Genomic DNA, 17,771 nt, shown 5'->3' with positions numbered 1-17,771 from the left:
TTCAGCTCCTGTTCCTTTTATGGCAATAGTAGCCACCTGTTTTTTTTGTTTTGCTTTTGGCCACACAGCATGGCATGTGGGATCTCAGTTCGCTGACAAGGTATGGAACCTGTGCCCCCTGCATTGGAAGCGGAGAGTCTTAACCACTGGGCCACCAGGGAAGTCCCACTAGCCACGTTTTTATCTTGACAAATGGCAAGGAGCAGGCCTTCCTGAGTACAATGGTGCTATCAAAGCATTCAATAAATATTTATTACAATTGAAACACCATACCCATACCCCCAGCTCATTCCCCATCACTACCATCTAGAGAGAGGGGAAGAGAGAGAATTTATAAACTCATATCCAGTTCTGGCCACCTCCAGGGCCAGAAAGTCATGGGGCCGATTTTGCCCTATTTCCTGAGACGGAAGTTCTCCCCTGCAGTGTCCTGAAAGTAGCAAAAAACCCCGTGCTCCACCCCCCCCCTAGAGATGAAGGGGAGTGGCCAAAGCCGAGGTCATCGGATCCAGTCACTTGGTCATTCCGTTTCCCGCGTCTTGTCCTCGGGTGCCTGGGTCCCTCTCTGATTCCACATGTGGTTGTTGACCCCCAGCTGTACCATCTGTGCATGGTGTATGATGAGGGGCTGGAGCCCAGGGCTCTGAGGACGCGCAGGTGGTGCCTGTGAGAAGTCCGGGGGCTGTGGGAAGGCCGGTGGGGGTTGCGGAAAGGTCGGTGGGGGTTGCGGAAAGGTCGGTGGGGGTTGCGGGAAGGTCGGCGGGGGTTGCGGGAAGGTCGGTGGGGTTTGCGGGAAGGTCGGTGGGGGTTGCGGAAAGGTCGGTGGGGGTTGCGGGAAGATCGGTGGGGGTGTGCCCCCCAGCCAAGGAGGTAGGGGCGGTGGCTGATGACCCGGCAGGGTGGGAAAGGGTGATGGTGGGGTTCCCAGGGACCCCTGTCCCCCAAAGGGCAGCTGAGTTCCAAATGGCATGTAGTTCGCCAAAGCAACCTGGAGCTTCTCCACCTGCGTCTGGTAGGCCAGGTAGCTATGGACATAAGCCGAGCACGCCGCGCCCCACGCCGCTGCGTGCTGCCGTTCACTTTCCAGCTGTTGGCTCTGTTCCCGCAGTGCCCGGGCATCCTGTTCCTTCCTCCACTTGGCCTTGCGGGCCCGCAGCATCTGGGGCTTGAAGGTGTTGGTCACCTTCCTGGCGAAGATCTTGGAGTGCTCGTCCAGCAACACCAGGCCGGTAAGCAGGCTAGACGTGCTGGGGCTGAGCTGGGCCAGGGAACTCTCCAGGGGCAGGAAGGGAATGACGCAGTCCTGCCATCCGTGGCGCGTGAGGCTGCTCATCAGAGACTGGTTCGTCTGATGCTGGCTCAGGCGGCAGTCGAAGTTGGAGGTGAGCAGCAGGATGATGAATGCCGAGTGGTCTAGAGCATCCTGCAGGCAGTGCAGCTCGCCACGCCCGGGCACCTGGAAATCCTCGCAGAACGTGGCCCCATCGCGCACGCCCAGCGCCTCCAGCCTCTCGCGCACGCGCAATGCGATGTGCTCGTCTGCACTGGCGTGGAGCACCACAAAGTTAAAGAATTTCTGCTCGGACTCCAGCTCCGGAGGAGGGGGCTCTGGGTTCCAGACGGTCGGGTGAGCCTTAGGAGAGGTCGAGTGAGCCGTAGGAGGGGTCGGGTGAGCCGTAGGAGGGGTCGGGTGAGCCGTAGCAGGGGTCGGGTGAGCCGTAGCAGGGGTCGGGTGAGCCTCAGGAGGGGTCGATGGGGAAGGAAAGGGAGACGTTGATGGGGAAGGAAAAGATGGGGATGTTTGGGGCACAGAAGGAGTTGGTGGGCGTGGCTGAGCCGACAGGTAAGCGGTGTCTTCCTCTGAAAGTTGGACTGGCGTCTGATCTGTGACTAGGCAGGCGTTTTTGGAAGGCGAGGGGAGAGATTTCGGGGCTGCTGGCACATCCGTACACTCCACCGGATAGTGGGCGCTGATTTCCGGAACTTCCGGTGGGTAGTGCGGGCTGGCGGGGCAGGCATCGGTGGTCACCTCGGGAAGCCCGGGGCCTGGGCTGCTCGGCCGCACCGGGGAGCCAGCAGCCTCCACCAATGGGGGCCAGCTCATCTCCTCGGGTTCCTGGCAACCCAAAGGGGCAGGCTCGGGCACCACTCTGGCCTGGGGATGGTCACACAGCTTGCTGGGCCCGTGGGGGCTGTGGTGCACGCTCAGGAGGGCCATGGTGGGCGACTGACTGATTTCCAAGTTGCTGCCCAAGGAGGCCGGGCTGCCAGTGGATCTTAGGGAACACGCTCTGCTCCAGCCCGAAAGATGCTCTATGGGCTGCGGGTCGCTGCGCGTCCGGGAAAGTGAGGCCGAGGACGGCGGCGGGAGGCAGCCCAGAGCGGAATGCAGTGTTTGGACTCCTCCCAGATCCCCAAGGACGTCCCACCCGCACCGGTCCCGGGCCTCTTCCTGGAGCTCCCCCAGCTGGAGGTCGTCCCTGGAGCTGAAAGCTCGGAGGGCTGCCCGGTAGGCCTCCTCCCGCATAGTCGCGGGACACAGCTTCTCCTCGGCGAGAAGGTGGTACACCCTGGCAACGGCCCAGGACACGTCTGGGGGCTCCTCTGGAGCCTCGGTACTGTCCACCCCAGCCCACTGGCGGGCCACCAGTTGGGCCACCGAATCCGCCTTCAGGGCCTCCAGGGAGATCCTGGCCTCGGTCTCCTGGCCCAGCTTCAGGAGCACCATGGCGTGCAGGAGGTACGCCCCTCGGCAGCCGGGCCTCAGGGTCTTCAGTTTGTGCTTAAGATACAAGAGCTTGTCCTGACCCGCCGCGCCTAGAATGTCAAAGGCTCCAGAGAGCGAAGGGCCGGTGCAGGCCATGGGCTCAGGTGGGTGTGGCCTCCAGCGGCTGCGGGAGAAGCGCTGGATGATGAAGTCATGTTCCGCACCCTGCCCGCTGCGCTGCAGGCCCGGTGTCTCCACCCTGCTCACGGGTACTAGGACCCCTGGGGGCTGTAGAGCTGACCTGTGAAGCAGAAAGACATGCTTATCACCAGAAAGGGGGCTCTGAGAGGCAGTCCAGACGTCACCCCCCCAATGCCACCAAAACCCAGCAGACCCGGACTGCCCTGGTGGTCCAGTGGTTCAGAATCTGCCCTGCAATGCAGGGGATGTGGGTTCTATCCCTGATCGGGGAACTAAGACTCCACGTGCAGCAGAGCTACTGAGCCCAGGCTCGGAAGCCCGAGTGCCACAATTGGAAAGTCTGCAAGCAAGAATACTGGAGTGGGTAGGCATTCCCAGGAAGATCCTCTGGAGAAGGAAATGGCTACCCACTCCAGTATCTTTGCCTGGAGAATCCCACAGACAGAGGAGCCTGGCGGGCTACATTCCATGAAGTCGAAAAGGGTCCGACATGACTGAGCAACTAATATTTTTTCTATTCACAGAGGAAAAAGGTAAGCCAGAGAAGTGAAGGCATTTGCCCCAAGTCACAGCCAGTGAGAGATCTGGGTTTTGTTTGTTTAGTTGTTTGTTTGATATTTTGCCACATGGCATAGGGGATAATCCCTGGGTCGGGAAGATCCCCTGGAGAAGGAAATGGCAACCCACTCCAGTATTCTTGCCTGGAGAATCCCATGGACAGAAGAGCCTGGTGGGCTACAGTCCACAGGGTCGCAAAGAGTCGGACACGACTGAGCGACTTCACTTTCACTTCACTCACTTGTCTGGTTCCAGAGGCTGGGGCTAATGTGCTTAACCACAAGGCTACACTGCCTATTAGGATGCTAATAAGCCCACTTAGGGGAGTGTTTCAGGGAGCTGAGTAGCGTTAACATATGGAAAGTTCTGAGTCCCATGAATGGAAGTCAGCAGGCACTCAATACCTGTCACTCAGGAAGTAGTCTCCTAGGTGACACTGGTGACCCCACATCCTGGTATTCACAGTCCAGGGTGGTCCTTCCAATGTGGTCCTAGATTTCTGTGAGTTTGATAGAATATGGCAGAAGTGATGAGGTGTTACTTGTGACATTAGGTTATGAAAGACACTGGCTTGGGATTTCCCTGGCAGTCTGGTGGTTAAGATTCTGCGTTTCCATTGCAGAGGGTGTGAATTCGATCCCTAGTTGGGGAACTAAGATCGCACATGCCATATTGGTACAGCCAAAATAAATTTTAAAAAATAAAAGACACCGGCTTCCTTCTTAGTCATTCTCTCTGTCACTCTGTCAGGGGCAAACCCTGATATAAAGGGCCCACCTGGGGAGGAACTGAGGCTTCTCACCACCAGCCACTAAACCACCACCACCACCAAACAGCGGTACAGAGAGAAAAGCCACTTGTGACTAAACCACCACCACCAGCAGCCACATGGGGGTGCCAGTCTCAGAATCCAGCCCCAGTTGAGTCTTCAGATGATGCAGCCAGGAAGACAGCCTGACTGCCAAGTTTATCAGAGACCTAGAGACAGAACCATCCAGCTCATCTGACCCCCAGATTCCTAATATTCAGAAACTGTGTGAGATAATAAATGTCTGTGTTTTGAAGCCATGAAGTTCTGGGGTAATTTGTTATGTAGCAATAGCTAACTGATACATGTTTTATTATTACTATAAAGTTAATCATGACCAAGGGTCAGGTCTATGACTAATACTGCTGCCAAGCCTTTGGAGGCTCTTTCCTCTTCTCTCCATTTCTTGAAAAATGCCAAGCTGGTTCCCACCACAGGCTCTTTTCACACACCATTCCCTCTGCTTGGAGCACTGAGACCTTTGCCTGGGTGACCCAAATCTCATCCTCAGCCCCCAGGTACAAAGACACCACCTCAGGGAGCCCTCTGTGACCACCCTGGTTCTCTATCCCAGTCTGTCTTCTCCATGTCCCCCCACAACAGAACTGGCCACTGGGTGACCTTTTCCTGTGTGTTAAACCTTTTACATTTTCTGTCTGCCTCCCAACCACCAGCTTTCCCGATAGCTCAGTTGGTAAAGAATCTGCCTGCAATGCAGGAGACCCCAGTTCAATTCCTGGTTTGGGAATATCTGCTGGAGAAGGGATAGGCTACTCACTTCAGTATCCTTGGGCTTCCCCAGTGGCTCAGCTGGGTAAAGAATCCACCTGCAATGCAGGAGACCTGGGTTTGATCCCTGGGTTGGGAAGATCTCCAGGAGAAAGGCATGGCAACCCACTCCAGTATTCTTGCCTGGAGAATCCCATGGATAGAGAAGCCTGGCAGGCTACAGTCCATGGGGGTCACAAAGAGTCAGACACAATGGAAGCAACTTAGCACAGCACAGCACAGCAGTCCAGGGAACTAAGATCCCATAAGTCACATGGTGTGGAAAAAAAAAAAAAAAAAAAGGCATGTACAGAGAGAAGGTTTCTCCCATGGGCAGAGAACAAGACACCATGGAAAGTGTCCCAAACCCCCAAATTTAAGTCCCCAGGTGCTCCAGGTATATCACATTCAGACCTGTAAAAATGCACAACCTCACTCCCAGTCCAGGGGGCTAAGAACACTTTCTTTGCCCCTCAACTATGCCTACTTCCTGTTCCACCCTGGTGCCCACGATGAGACCCCCCCCACCAAGAGCCAAAACCAGTGCATCTCCACCATGGACAACTCTATCCCCACAGGGGACACTTGGCAACATCTGGGAACAGTTCTGGTTGTCACAACTGCATCGAAGGAGGCTCCTGGCATTGAGTGGGTGGGTGCCAGGGACGCAGCTCAATATTCCACAGCACCCAGGGTGACCCCCCTGTCCCCAAGAGAATGACCTGGCCCTAGATGCTGCTAAGCCCTGACGTGGAGGATCCCTGGTCTGGATCAAGAGCTGATTCATCCATCAACCCCCTCGATTGACAAATCACACGCGTCACTGTATAAATGACTCAGCATTTTTTTTTTTTTTTTTGCAAATTCATTTTTAGCAAATGTCATAGGGCCCAGGACAAAGGTCAATGATTCCAGGAAAGCCAGGCACAGAGCAGAGAGAGCCAGAGGGTGGAGGGTTGAGGGAGACGTAACTGAGCAGAGTGGGCAGAGGAGAAGTGGCCAAGAAGGCGCAGAGGGTGAGGCGGTGCTGGGGGAAACCCACCAGGAGGTGAGCAGCTGTCTGGTTGGGTCTGAAAATTGAAGCGGCCTGACACGTTGAAATGCTTATGGGGATGGAGAAATAACAGAGACCCCAAAAAGTGGCGCTGACTTCCTAGTGGGGGGGACAAGTGGTCAACAGAGATATGAGTGAAATTCATGGTATATCACATTTATACTGTACAAATGCCACAGAGAAACAAGAAGGGGAGGAGGGTCATGGACCCCAAGAATCAAGGGGTGGGTGTGTGCAGTTTTGTTTTTAATATTTATTTATTTGGCTGCACCAGCTCTTAGCTGTGGCGTGTGGGACTACTTCCCTGACCTGGGACCCCTGCACTGGGAACGCAGAGTCTTACCAACTGGAGCACTGCGCAGTTTTAAACAACATGGTTTAGGAAGGTCTTGATGAGAAGAGACACAAACATGGGGAGAAAGTCACCCATCGAACATCTGAGGGAAGAGAGATTCAGGCAGAGGGAACAGCCTGTGCAAAGGCCCTGGGGCTGGACTGTGTCTGGTGTGTTGGAGGAGCATCGAAGAGGCCTGTGTAGCGGGAGCAGAGTGAGCAAAGGGGAGAGAGGGAGGAGGGGAGGGCAGGGAGGGGACGGGCAGGGGACGCAGGGTCTTGTGGGTCTGGGGGTGTCGGGGAGAGGGCACTTGGGCTTTAACTCGAAAACCTAGAACCACCTCAACCTGTCTAAATGTGGTGGCCTTGCCTCATGCGTATTTCCAAGAAGACAAATGGGCTCAGCAGGACCACATTTGCTAACATTTCAAGACAAGCCAGAAATGCAGATTTTCAGGAATCTGTTCAGTTGTGCCAAATTAGCAATTGATTCAGATATTTTTGAGAGACCTGGTGAGCTTAAAAAAAAAAAAAAAAAGGCAAGCCATTGTGCCATCCACAAAGTAAAAACTCTAAACATATTTATTGCAAGTAATAAAGGAAGTCTGTGAAGAGGAGAAAACGGTAGATACATAACATTCATTTATTCATTCAAGAGGTAATTTTCCAGCATTTGCCATGTATGGACACTACTGATCATATCAGGACAGAAAGAAGAATGAAAAAGGAATTCTCTTCCCCCTCGGAGCTGACAATCGAGTCCAATTTATAAACTGTATATAAAATACTATTATTATATATAATATATGACAAAAGCAAAGCAACAAAACCACTTCTGTCCACTAGACTGAAGGTCAACATTTCCATGCTTGATTTGTCAAGAGTAAAGGGATTTCCCTGGCAGTCCCTTGGCTAAGACTCCACGCTCTCAATACAGGGGCCCAGGTTCAAACCCTGGTCAGGGAACTAGATCCCACATGCTGCAACTAAGACCCAGCACAACCAAATAAATAATCTATAAAGAAATACATATTTTTAAAGTAGAGTCATAACTATAAAAAGGAGAACGAGTATTGCTTATGTGCTTCCTTGGTTTCTGAATTATTTTTCCATAAAGACCCAATATGAGCCATATATTACTGTGAAGAGTTCCTTTTTTTCTTTTCATAAATGTTTTTACTTCTGTCAAGAGCAAATATATGGTAATATATGGCAACAAAGTAGGTATATGTATATAAAAAATGCATGCTCAGTTGTGTCCAAATCTTTGTGACCCCACGGACTGTAGCCCGCCAGGCTCCTCTGTCCATGGGATTCTCCAGGCAAGAATACTGGAGTGGGTTGCCATTTCCTTCTTCAGGGGATCTTCCCAATCCAGGGATCAAACCTGGGCCTTCTGCATTGGCAGACAGATTCTTTACCACTGAGCCACCTCGGAAGCCACATATATACATAATCTACAAACAAGTGTATTTATTTGCGCCACATGTGGGATCTTAGTTTCCCCAACCAGGGATCAAACCTGTACCCCTTGCAGTGGAAGCACAGAGTCGTAACCACTGGACCGCCAGGAAGTCCCACCCTAGTATATTATGTTTCTTAATTGCCACACTGTCCTTCCTGTGGTCCTTCAAACTTGCCAGACACGGTCCTATCTCAGGGCCTTTGCACGGGCTGCTCTTCTGCCTAGAACACTGTGTATCCCCACAGCTCACTCCCTCTTCTCCATCAGATTTTTGGTCAAGCCTGCCCCAGTGACACTGTACAGCTGCCTAGGACAGGGGTCACAAAGCCCAGGCCACAGGCTGTTTTAGTGGAGCTGTCCTGGAACACAGGCATGCTCACTCATTGATCTGGGGCCCAGGGCTGCTTTCCGCTGAGTAGCTGCCACAGGGACCATGTAGCCCCTACAGATGACAATAGATACTCGCGTCCTTTCCAGGAAAAGTCTGCCAACACCTGGGCTACAAAAGAGGTATAAGATTTTTCTTTTTCCATGCCACAGAGGGGCAAACTTCGATTGCACAGCTAGGGATGGGCAGAACAGTGCTATGACACTGGTGTTTCTAATCCGAGAACCAAAATGCCTGTCACTGGAGCCCACATGGGCTTCCCAGGTGGTGCTAGTGATAAAGAACCTGCCTGTCAGTGCAGGAGGCATAAGAGACGCAGGTTCATTCCCTGGGTCAGAAAGATCCCCTGGAGAAGGAAATGACAACCCACTCCAGTATTCTTGCCTGGAGAATCCTATGGACAGAGGAGCCTGCTGGGCTACAGTCCACAGGATTGAAAAGAGCTGAATATGACTGAAACAACACTAGTCCATATAATTATTATGGAGCATAACTGGTTGTTTTTGTTTGTTTTGGCCTTGCCATGCAGCATTCAGAATCTTAGCTCCCTGGCCAAGCATTGAATCCTTGCTCCCGGCACTGGAAACAGTCTCAACCACTGGACCACCAGGGAATCCCAACTGGCTGTCATTAATTGAATTGGGTACTCTTGCCTGGAGAATCCCATGGATGGAGGGGCCTGGTGGACTGCAGTCCATGGGGTCGCTAAGAGTCGGACACGACTGAGCGACTTCACTTTCACTTTTCACTTTCATGCATTGGAGAAGGAAATGGCACCCCACTCCAGTGTTCTTGCCTGGAGAATCCCAGGAATGGTGGAGCCTGATGGGCTGCCATCTATGGGGTCGCACAGAGTCAGACATGACTGAAGCGACTTAGCAGCAGCAGTAGCAGCCCCAAGTTTAGATGTTAAAACTCTAACCCCTAGGACCTCAGGATGTTACTACAGTGAAGATGGGATCTTTACAGAGGTAATGAAGTTAAAATGAGGTCACTAGGGTGGGGCCCTAATCCATTAAGTGTGTGTGTGTGTGTGTGTGCGCGCGCGCGCGTGCACGCGCGCTCAGTCGCTCAGTCGTGTCCTACTCTTTGCAACCCCACGGACTATAGCCTGCCAGGCTCCTCTGTCCATGGGATTGTCCAAGCAAGAATACTGGAGCAGGTTGCTGTTTCCTTCTCCAGAGGGTCTTCCCACCCAGGAATCAAACCTAGGTCTCCTGCATCTCTTGCCTTGCAGGTAGCTACTTTACCACTGAGCCACTTGGGAAGCCCAATCCGATAAGACTGGTGTCCTTATAAAATGGGATTAGGACACAGACACCCCAGACAGAGGATCTCTTGAGGACACAGAGAGAGAAGACAGCCATTTGCAAGCCAAGGAGAGAGGCCTCAGAGGGAACCAGCCCGGCCTACACCGTCATCTTGGACTTCCAGCTTCCAGACCATGAGAGTATAAATTTCTGGTATTTAAGCCCCACACCTGAGGGACTTTGTTATGGCAGTCCCAGCTCTGTGTGGCTACTGAGCACTGGAAATGTGGCTACAAGTTGCCGAGGAGAAAGTAAATATTACATTTTATTCAATTTTAACAGGCAAATTTGGCCTTGGAGTACAGAATGAAGCAGGGCAAAGGCTAATAGAGTTCTGCCAAGAGAATGCACTGGTCATAGCAAACACCCTCTTCCAACAACACAACAGAAGAGTCTACACATGGACATCACCAGATGGTCGACACCGAAATCAGATTGATTATATTCTCTCCAGCCAAAGATGGAGAAGCTCTATACAGTCAGCAAAAACAACACCGGGAGCTGATTGTGGCTCAGATCATGAACTCCTTATTGCCAAATTCAGACTGAAATTGAAGAAAGTGGAGAAAACCACTAGACCATTCAGGAATGACCTAAATCAAATCCCTTATGACTGACTATACAGTGGAAGTGAGAAATAGATTTAAGGGCCTAGATCTGATAGACAGAGTGCCTGATGAACTACGGACAGAGATTCGTGACATTGTACAGGAGACAGGGATCAAGACCATCCCCAAGAAAAAGAAATGCAAAAAAGCAAAACGGCTGTCTGGGGAGGCCTTACAAATAGCTGTGAAAAGAAGGGAAGTGAAAAGCAAAGGAGAAAAGAAAAGATATACCTACTTGAATGCAGAGTTCCAAAGAATAGCAAGGAGAGATAAGAAAGCCTTCCTCAGCGATCAGTGCAAAGAAATAGAGGAAAACAATAGAATGGGAAACTAGAGATCTCTTCAAGAAAATTAGAGATACCAAGGGAACATCTCATGCAAAGATGAGCTCAATAAAGGACAGAAATGGTAGGAACCTAACAGAAGCAGAAGATGTTAAGAAGAGGTGGCAAGAATACACAGAAGAACTGTACAAAAAGGATCTTCACAACCCAGATAATCACAATGGTGTGATCACTCATCTAGAGCCAGACATCCTGGAATGTGAAGTCGAGTGGGCCTTAGGAAGCACCACTATGAACAAAGCTAGTGGAGGTGATGGAATTCCAGTTGAGTTATTTCAAATCCTGAAAGATGACGCTGTGAAAGTGCTGCACTCAATATGCCAGCAAATTTGAAAAACTCAGCAGTGGCTATAGGACTGGAAAAGGTCAGTTTTCATTCCAATCCCAAAGAAAGGCAATGCCAAAGAATGCTCAAACTACCACACAATTACACTCATCTCACACACTAGTAAGGTAATGCTCAAAATTCTCCAAGCCAGGCTTCAGCAATATGTGAACCGTGAACTTCCAGATGTTCAAGCTGGTTTTAGAAAAGGCAGAGGAACCAGAGATCTAATTGCCAACATCCGCTGGATCATCGACAAAGCAAGAGAGTTCCAGAAAAATATCTATTTCTGCTTTATTGACTATGGCAAAGCCTTTGACTATGTGGATCACAATCAACTGTGGAAAATTCTTCAAGAGATGGGACTACCAGACCACCGGACCTGCCTCTTGATAAATCTGTATGCAGGCCAGGAAGCAACAGTTAGAACTGGACATGGAACAACAGACTGGTTCCAAATAGGAAAAGGAGTACGTCAAGGCTGTATATTGTCACCCTGCTTATTTAACTTCTATGCAGAGTACATCATGAGAAATGCTGGGGCTGGAAGAAGCAAAAGCTGGAATCAAGATTGCTGGGAGAAATATCAATAACCTCAGATATGCAGATGACACCACCCTTATGGCAGAAAGTGAAGAGGAACTAAAGAGCCTCTTGATGAAAGTGAAAGAGGAGAGTGAAAAAGTTGGCTTAAAGCTCAACATTCAGAAAATGAAGATCATGGCATCTGGGGCCATCACTTCATGGCAGATAGATGGGAAAACAGTGGAAACAATGGCTGAGACTGTTTTTCTGGGCTCCAAAATCACTGCAGATGATGATTGCAGCCATGAAATTAAAAGACACTTACTCCTTGGAAGGAAAGTTATGACCAACCTAGACAGCATATTAAAAAGCAGAGACGTTACTTTGTCAACAAAGGTCTGTCTAGTCAAGGATATGGTTTTTCCAGTGGTCATGTGTGGATGTGAGAGTTGGACTATAAAGCAAGCTGAGTGTCAAAGAATTGATGCTTTTGAACTGTGGTGTTGGAGAAGACTCTTGAGAGTCCCTTGGACTGCAAGGAGATCCAACCAGTCCATCCAAAGGAGATCAGTCCTGGGTGTTCATTGGAAGGACTAATGTTGAAGCTAAAACTCCAATACTTAAGCTACCTGATGCAAAGAGCTAACTCATTGGAAAAGACCCTGATGCTGGGAAAGATTGAGGGCAGGAGGAGAAGGGGACGACAGAGGATTAGATGGTTGGATGGCATCACCAACTCGATGGACATGGGTTTGGGTGGACTCTGGGGGTTGGTGATGGACAGGGAGGCCTGGCGTGCTGCAGTTCATGGCGTCACAAAGAGCAGACATGACTGAGCAAATGAACTGAACTGAAAATGGAAAAGTTGGGCAGTGTGAAAAAAAGAAAAAATTTCACCCCGTTAAACCCAACTTTGTTTCAGTAGGCTAAGATTTCACTTAAACTATATACATATACATAGAAAGAGAGTTTGAGTCGAGCTCTGAAAAAATACATACCAGACCTGGAAGAATTAGTACAAGAATGGGACTTCCCTGGTGGCCCAGTGGTCAAGACTCTGCGCTCCCAAGGCAGGGGGCCCGGGTTTGATACCTGGTGAGGGAACTAATGTCCTAAGACCCAGTGCAGCCAGATAAATAAATAATAAATATTGGGCGGGGGGAAGAATTCGTATGAGAAAAGGTATGTAAGGAGCACAGGTGGACGGGAACCCAGGCTGCCTGAATCTAAACCCACTAACCCTGTGGTCTCCAAAGTGTATCACCAGAGAGTCTAGCTTCCATGGACCTGGTTACATGGCCTAAGAAACAGATTTATCTAGTTATAATTAAAATAGCCCGTGCAATGATCTCACGGCCAGAGTGTCCTGGAGGAAAGCGGAAGACAGATGACTTGCTATAATGCAGGCACGAGTAAGCAGTACGAAAAAGGCAAAGTGTATACTTTCTCCTACCTCTGATGTGAGTTACCATCATCAGCAAAATGGGATCAAAAAGGACAACAATCTTACTTTCAGATGGGCCACAAGTCAGCCAAAACTTATGGAAATATCCAAATTACTTGCAGTTTTGACCCTTGGATCAACTTTCTTTCCACCTCTCAGTGGCTCCTAGAAACAGCTGTGTGTGTAGTAACTTAAAAAGAAAAAAATCACAGGGGACTCTACTCAGTACTTTGTAATGACATATACAGGGACAGAAGCTTAAAAAAAAAAAAAAGAGTGGCTATATGTATATGTAGAATTGACTCACTTTCTGGTACACCCGGAACTAACACAACATTGTAAATCAACTATACTCCAATAAAAATTAATTTTAAAAAAGATAAAAAAATCAGACACGTGTTGACATGCACCCTCCAATTTTTAACTGATAAAGGACAACAACTGATAGAGTGTGAAGGATGGGACACGACAGGGGCTAGACATGAAGTTCTATTTCATGCAGTGTTCACTCTGAAAATTCAAGTTCAATACTTAGGATCTGTGTCCTATTCTGAATTCAGGTTCTACGTCTATAAAATGTTAAAAGGAGGGACTTCCCTGGTGGTCCAGTGGTTAAGACTTCGCCTTCCAATGATGGGTGTGTAGGTTCAATCCTCGGCTGGGGAGCTAAGATCTCACATAACCTCATGACCAAAAGACCAAGATGTGAAACAGAAGCCATGTTGTAACACATTCAATAGACTTTCTAAATGGTCCGCATTAAAAAAAAATCTTGAAAAATGAAACTTACCAACTCCCGACTTCACCAGCAACAGTGTGAGAAGTCCATCTGAAATAGCTGCTGACATTAAACAGAGGAGATTGTGTGTGAAACTCAGATGTTTTGGTTTCTCTCGGGATTTGGACGGTCAGCGAGACTCTGCCGGCTGCACTGGTCTGGGAGCCAAAGGCTATTCCCTTTTACTGATCACCCATCTGAAATGAGTCACCTCCAGGGCAACAGAGAGCAGCCAGAGACAGCGTGCCCTTGGGGTTCAGATCTCAGCTGTACTGCCTCCAGGTTATGACCTTGGGCTGGCCGTATAAACGTCAGTGCCTCAGTCTCCTCTGTGGATTGGGTACAAAGATAAGCCCTTCCTACGCGGGCTGTCATAGGTCTAATGAGCTAATCCACGTAGAGATGGTACAGACCAATGCCTGGCACATCCTGATTGCTCCACGAGCCTTCAAGTACATGATGACTGCCCTACCCTGGCCCCCCGCCCCAGCTGAGGCCCCGAGCTAGAGGCCCCCACAGCAGAGGCTCAGGGCTGGGTTTGTGCGAAAGCATACAGCGCAGCCAGACTGAGAAGCAGCCCTCCTGGCAAACTGCCTAAGATCACACCCTCTTTCTTCTCCATCTCCCTGTCTGCCAGCCTAAGCCCAGACTCAGTGCCCCCTCCCTAGACACTGTCTCCCCCAACGTGTTCCCCATCCACTCAATATGCCCTGCCCAGCGGTCACCCCAGCCTTCAGGAAACCTGGCTTTCATTTTGCCCTACTTTCCACGGCCTCCAGGGCAAAGTCCACTTCATACCTGACAGTGGGCGCATGGGCGGCAGGGGAGCGGCCACAAGAGTGGGGAACCTGGCTCTGCCACCTGCCAGCTTGTAGGAGCCTGTTTTTCAGCCTCAGTTTCCTTGTGTGTAAAACCAGCAGGAAAGGGGTCCTTGTCATGTGTGAGGGTTTAGAGTAATATAATAAAGCATTCTTTGGTGGTCCAGTGGTTAGGACTATGCACTCCCAATGCAGGGAGCCGTTCGATCCCTAGTCAGGGAACTAGATTCCACATGCTACAACTAAGATTTTTGCTTGCTGCAACTAAAGATCCTGCATGCTGCAACCAAGACCCAAGATCCTAGCTGCCTCAACTAAGACCTGGTACAGTCAAATAAATAGATATTTTTTTAAAGAAAGAAAAAAATGTTTAAAGTTCCAAAGAGATATGGAAGTTAAACCATAACCAGACTATCTCTGAAAAATGTGTAAAAGACTCAAGGGGCATTTATTCAATAAGTGTTTCTTCAGCACCTGCTATACGCCGCACATTCTGCAAAGCAAAAGCCAACCCTGTGAGTTAAGACTACTTTAAAAAAATGCCTGTTTACCAGGGGTAAAGGGAGGCACAGAGAGGCTGAGTGACTTGCCTAGGATCACACAGGTAGAAAGTAAAGAGGCAGGAATTTAAACCAGACAGCCTGGCTACAGGGTCCTTGCCTTGATTCATTGCGGGCGTTAGTTGCTAAGCCCTATCGGACTCTTTGCGACCCCATGGATGGTAGCCCACCAGACTCCTCTGTCCATGGGATTCTCCAGGCAAGAATACTGGAGTGGGTTGCCATTCCCTTCTCCAGGGGAATTTCCGGATCCAGGGATCGGACCCGCATCTCCTGCATTGCTTTACCATCTGAGCCATCAGAATAAAGCCCCCTTTATTCACTGAGCACCTACTATGTGCAGTCCCCTTCCCACGCCTGGATCTGAGGAATTATCAACCCTGTCCACTAAAGAAGGGATCAGATACCTGCCCCCTGCACTTAGCACACACACGGGTCACGGTTTCTGCCTACTGTGGTTCCATGAGGACACTATTTGGCCCCTACTGTGTGCCCAAAGTACTGAACACTGTCTACTGGCACACAGCAGGTGCTCCATAAATGTTTGTTGAAGGATGAAAGAATGGCCCTAATTCGGAGGAGGACACAGAAGCCCGGGCAGGCTCTGGAGCCTGGGGCTTCCACCAATCTTCCCCCAAACTCTAGAACTCACACCTCAGCCTGCCCAGGTCACTGGGGGCGCCCCTCCCCCAAACCCCTGCTCAGCCACAAGGAGAGGGAAGGAGTGCAGGTGCCTAGATGAAGGTCTGGGGCCAGCCAGGCCCTGAGTGGTGCCAGCAGCCACAAGCGATCAGACCTGGATCCAATCCTGGGCCAGTACCAACGAACCCCGTACCCCGCGGGGAGGTCTAGGGAATGAGGAGCTGATCATTGCCGGAGACCCATCCGGATGGGATGGCACCCATCTGATGGATGAGACCCACTGAAAGAAGTGCGCCGCGCCTGGGAAGGGGTCCCCGGAGCCGCTGGGAAAAGTGGGAATTCGGTGCCCTGGAGGAGAGGGCGGTGTGAGTGGCGATCCCGGGGCGGGAGGAACCCGAGTTGGGGCAGAGAGAGCGCCGCGTTTGGAGAAGATACCAGAAACGAGGAGGAGGAAAGGGGTATTGGGAGGGAATCAGAGCCTGCTGGGGAGGACGCCTGGTGTTGAGGAAGAGTAGGGGGGAGGAGGACTTGGGCCAGGGAGGGGAGCTGCAGCGTTGGGGCGGCGCACCTGAGCATGCACCGCCAGGACGTCCAAAGCTCCCAAGGAGGGCAGCTGGCCTTGACCGTGGCGAGGGTTGCGGGGTGCCAGGCCCCCTGCCCCTGCAGGCTTTCGGGGGTCTCCCATCCCCCCAGGCCCTCGCCCCTTCCTCACCTACCTGGGGTCGCGGGAGCGACCGGCCGCACGCCTCGCGTCCTCGGGGCGGAGGTTGGTGGCCGGACGGCCTGGTGGCGATGCCCGCGGAAGGCACAGCGCAGAGGGCGCGCCTGTAGCCCCAGGCGCACGGCCTCCGCCCGCCCCTTCCGCGTCCGGCGAGGAGGGAGGAACCGAGTGAGATCACGCTTTCCCAGCGGGACAGGGAAAGTCCCTGAGGCGCCCCAGCGACGTCCTCTGCCTCCCCGGCTGCCACGTAGACCGTATTTGGGGACCTTTCGGGGGCCCGGCCGCGGGAGACCACCACGGGGCTCCACAGGGACAAAACCCTGTCTGCGGGGACCCACAGTCTAGTGAGAAAGAACCACAATTTAGTGCATCCCAATGGGTAATTAATGTTTTCCAGGAAATGAACAAAAAGGATGGGATAATTGGGGGCAGGGGTGAGGGTGGGAATCATGGCCACCCTGGAGGGGTTTGGGGACGCTTTTGTGGTTGGAAGAGGGTCAGACAGCATGATGGCCATATATATATATATATATATATATATATTTTTTTTTTTTTTTTTTTTTTTCTTTTTGGCCGAGTCACCCAGCGGGATCTTGGTACCCTCAGCAGGGCTTGAACCTGGGCCCTCGTCAATGAAAGGGCAGAGTCGGAATCAGAGGACCGCCAGGGAATTTGCAAGAGGGCATTATCTTGAAGCCGCAAACGTGACGTTTTAAAATTCACTGGGAGCAGAACTAACTAAAGCCTGTAACCAAAAACAAACAAACAAAAAAAGTAATTAAAAATACACATAAAATTAAATTCACAGGGGTCCTAACCTTTTGGGGGCTTACATATCTATCTGGCACAGTTAAACCACAGTGTTGAGAGCCCATCGTGCTCAGAGGGACCCATGAAAATGTTTTAATTTCTTTTAAAATTAGAAAGAAAAAAAATGAATATAATCTAGCTTAGATTACATGTGTCTTTAAACCAACACAGTTGTAAAATGTAATTTTTTTTTTTAATGGAGGAAGGTGCCTACAGAAGCCATAAATAATACCTTCTATTGGGCCCCTTTGTCGCCTGGAATCTCTTATCAAAATACCATGTTATAAAAAACGAACTTCTGGTTACCCAAAGGAAAAGGGGTGTGGGTGAGGTTAATCAGGAATTTAGGATTAAGAGCTTCATGAGCGCTAAGTCACTTCAGTTGTGTCTGATTGTGCGACCCTGTGGACTGCAACCTGCCAACTCTAGCCCACCAGGCTCTTCTGTCCATGGGATGCTCCAGGCAGAAATACTGGAGTGGGTTGCCTTGCCCTCCTCGAGGGGATCTTCCCAACCAGCTAATATGGTTCTACTGTAGAGCATGGGGAATTACATTCAATATCCTGTAATAACCTATAATGGAAGAGAATCTGAAAAATATATG

General features: G+C 50.6%; 1 protein-coding gene across 2 annotated transcripts; it reads right to left on the bottom strand.

Annotated features, from left to right (window-relative positions):
- Positions 1-272: 272 nt before the first annotated feature.
- On the bottom strand, positions 273-16,478 carry TICAM1 (TIR domain containing adaptor molecule 1). Of its 2 annotated transcripts, XM_052643421.1 has the most exons (3): positions 16,353-16,478; positions 13,629-13,679; positions 273-3,008 (listed from the first exon to the last, which is right to left on the bottom strand). In XM_052643421.1, the coding sequence occupies exon 3, from the start codon at positions 2,861-2,863 to the stop codon at positions 521-523; it is 2,343 nt and encodes a 780-aa protein (XP_052499381.1). In that variant the 5' UTR covers positions 2,864-3,008; positions 13,629-13,679; positions 16,353-16,478; the 3' UTR covers positions 273-520. The 2 variants fall into 2 exon arrangements, with proteins under 2 accessions (XP_052499381.1, XP_052499382.1); XM_052643422.1 differs by lacking the exon at positions 13,629-13,679 and having other exon boundaries at positions 16,353-16,458.
- Positions 16,479-17,771: the final 1,293 nt, after the last annotated feature.

Source organism: Budorcas taxicolor, chromosome 7 (assembly GCF_023091745.1).
Source record: "Budorcas taxicolor isolate Tak-1 chromosome 7, Takin1.1, whole genome shotgun sequence".
Lineage (NCBI taxonomy): Eukaryota > Metazoa > Chordata > Mammalia > Artiodactyla > Bovidae > Budorcas > Budorcas taxicolor.
Note: the sequence above shows the minus strand (reverse complement) of the source record. Positions and strands in the feature narration are given on the sequence as shown.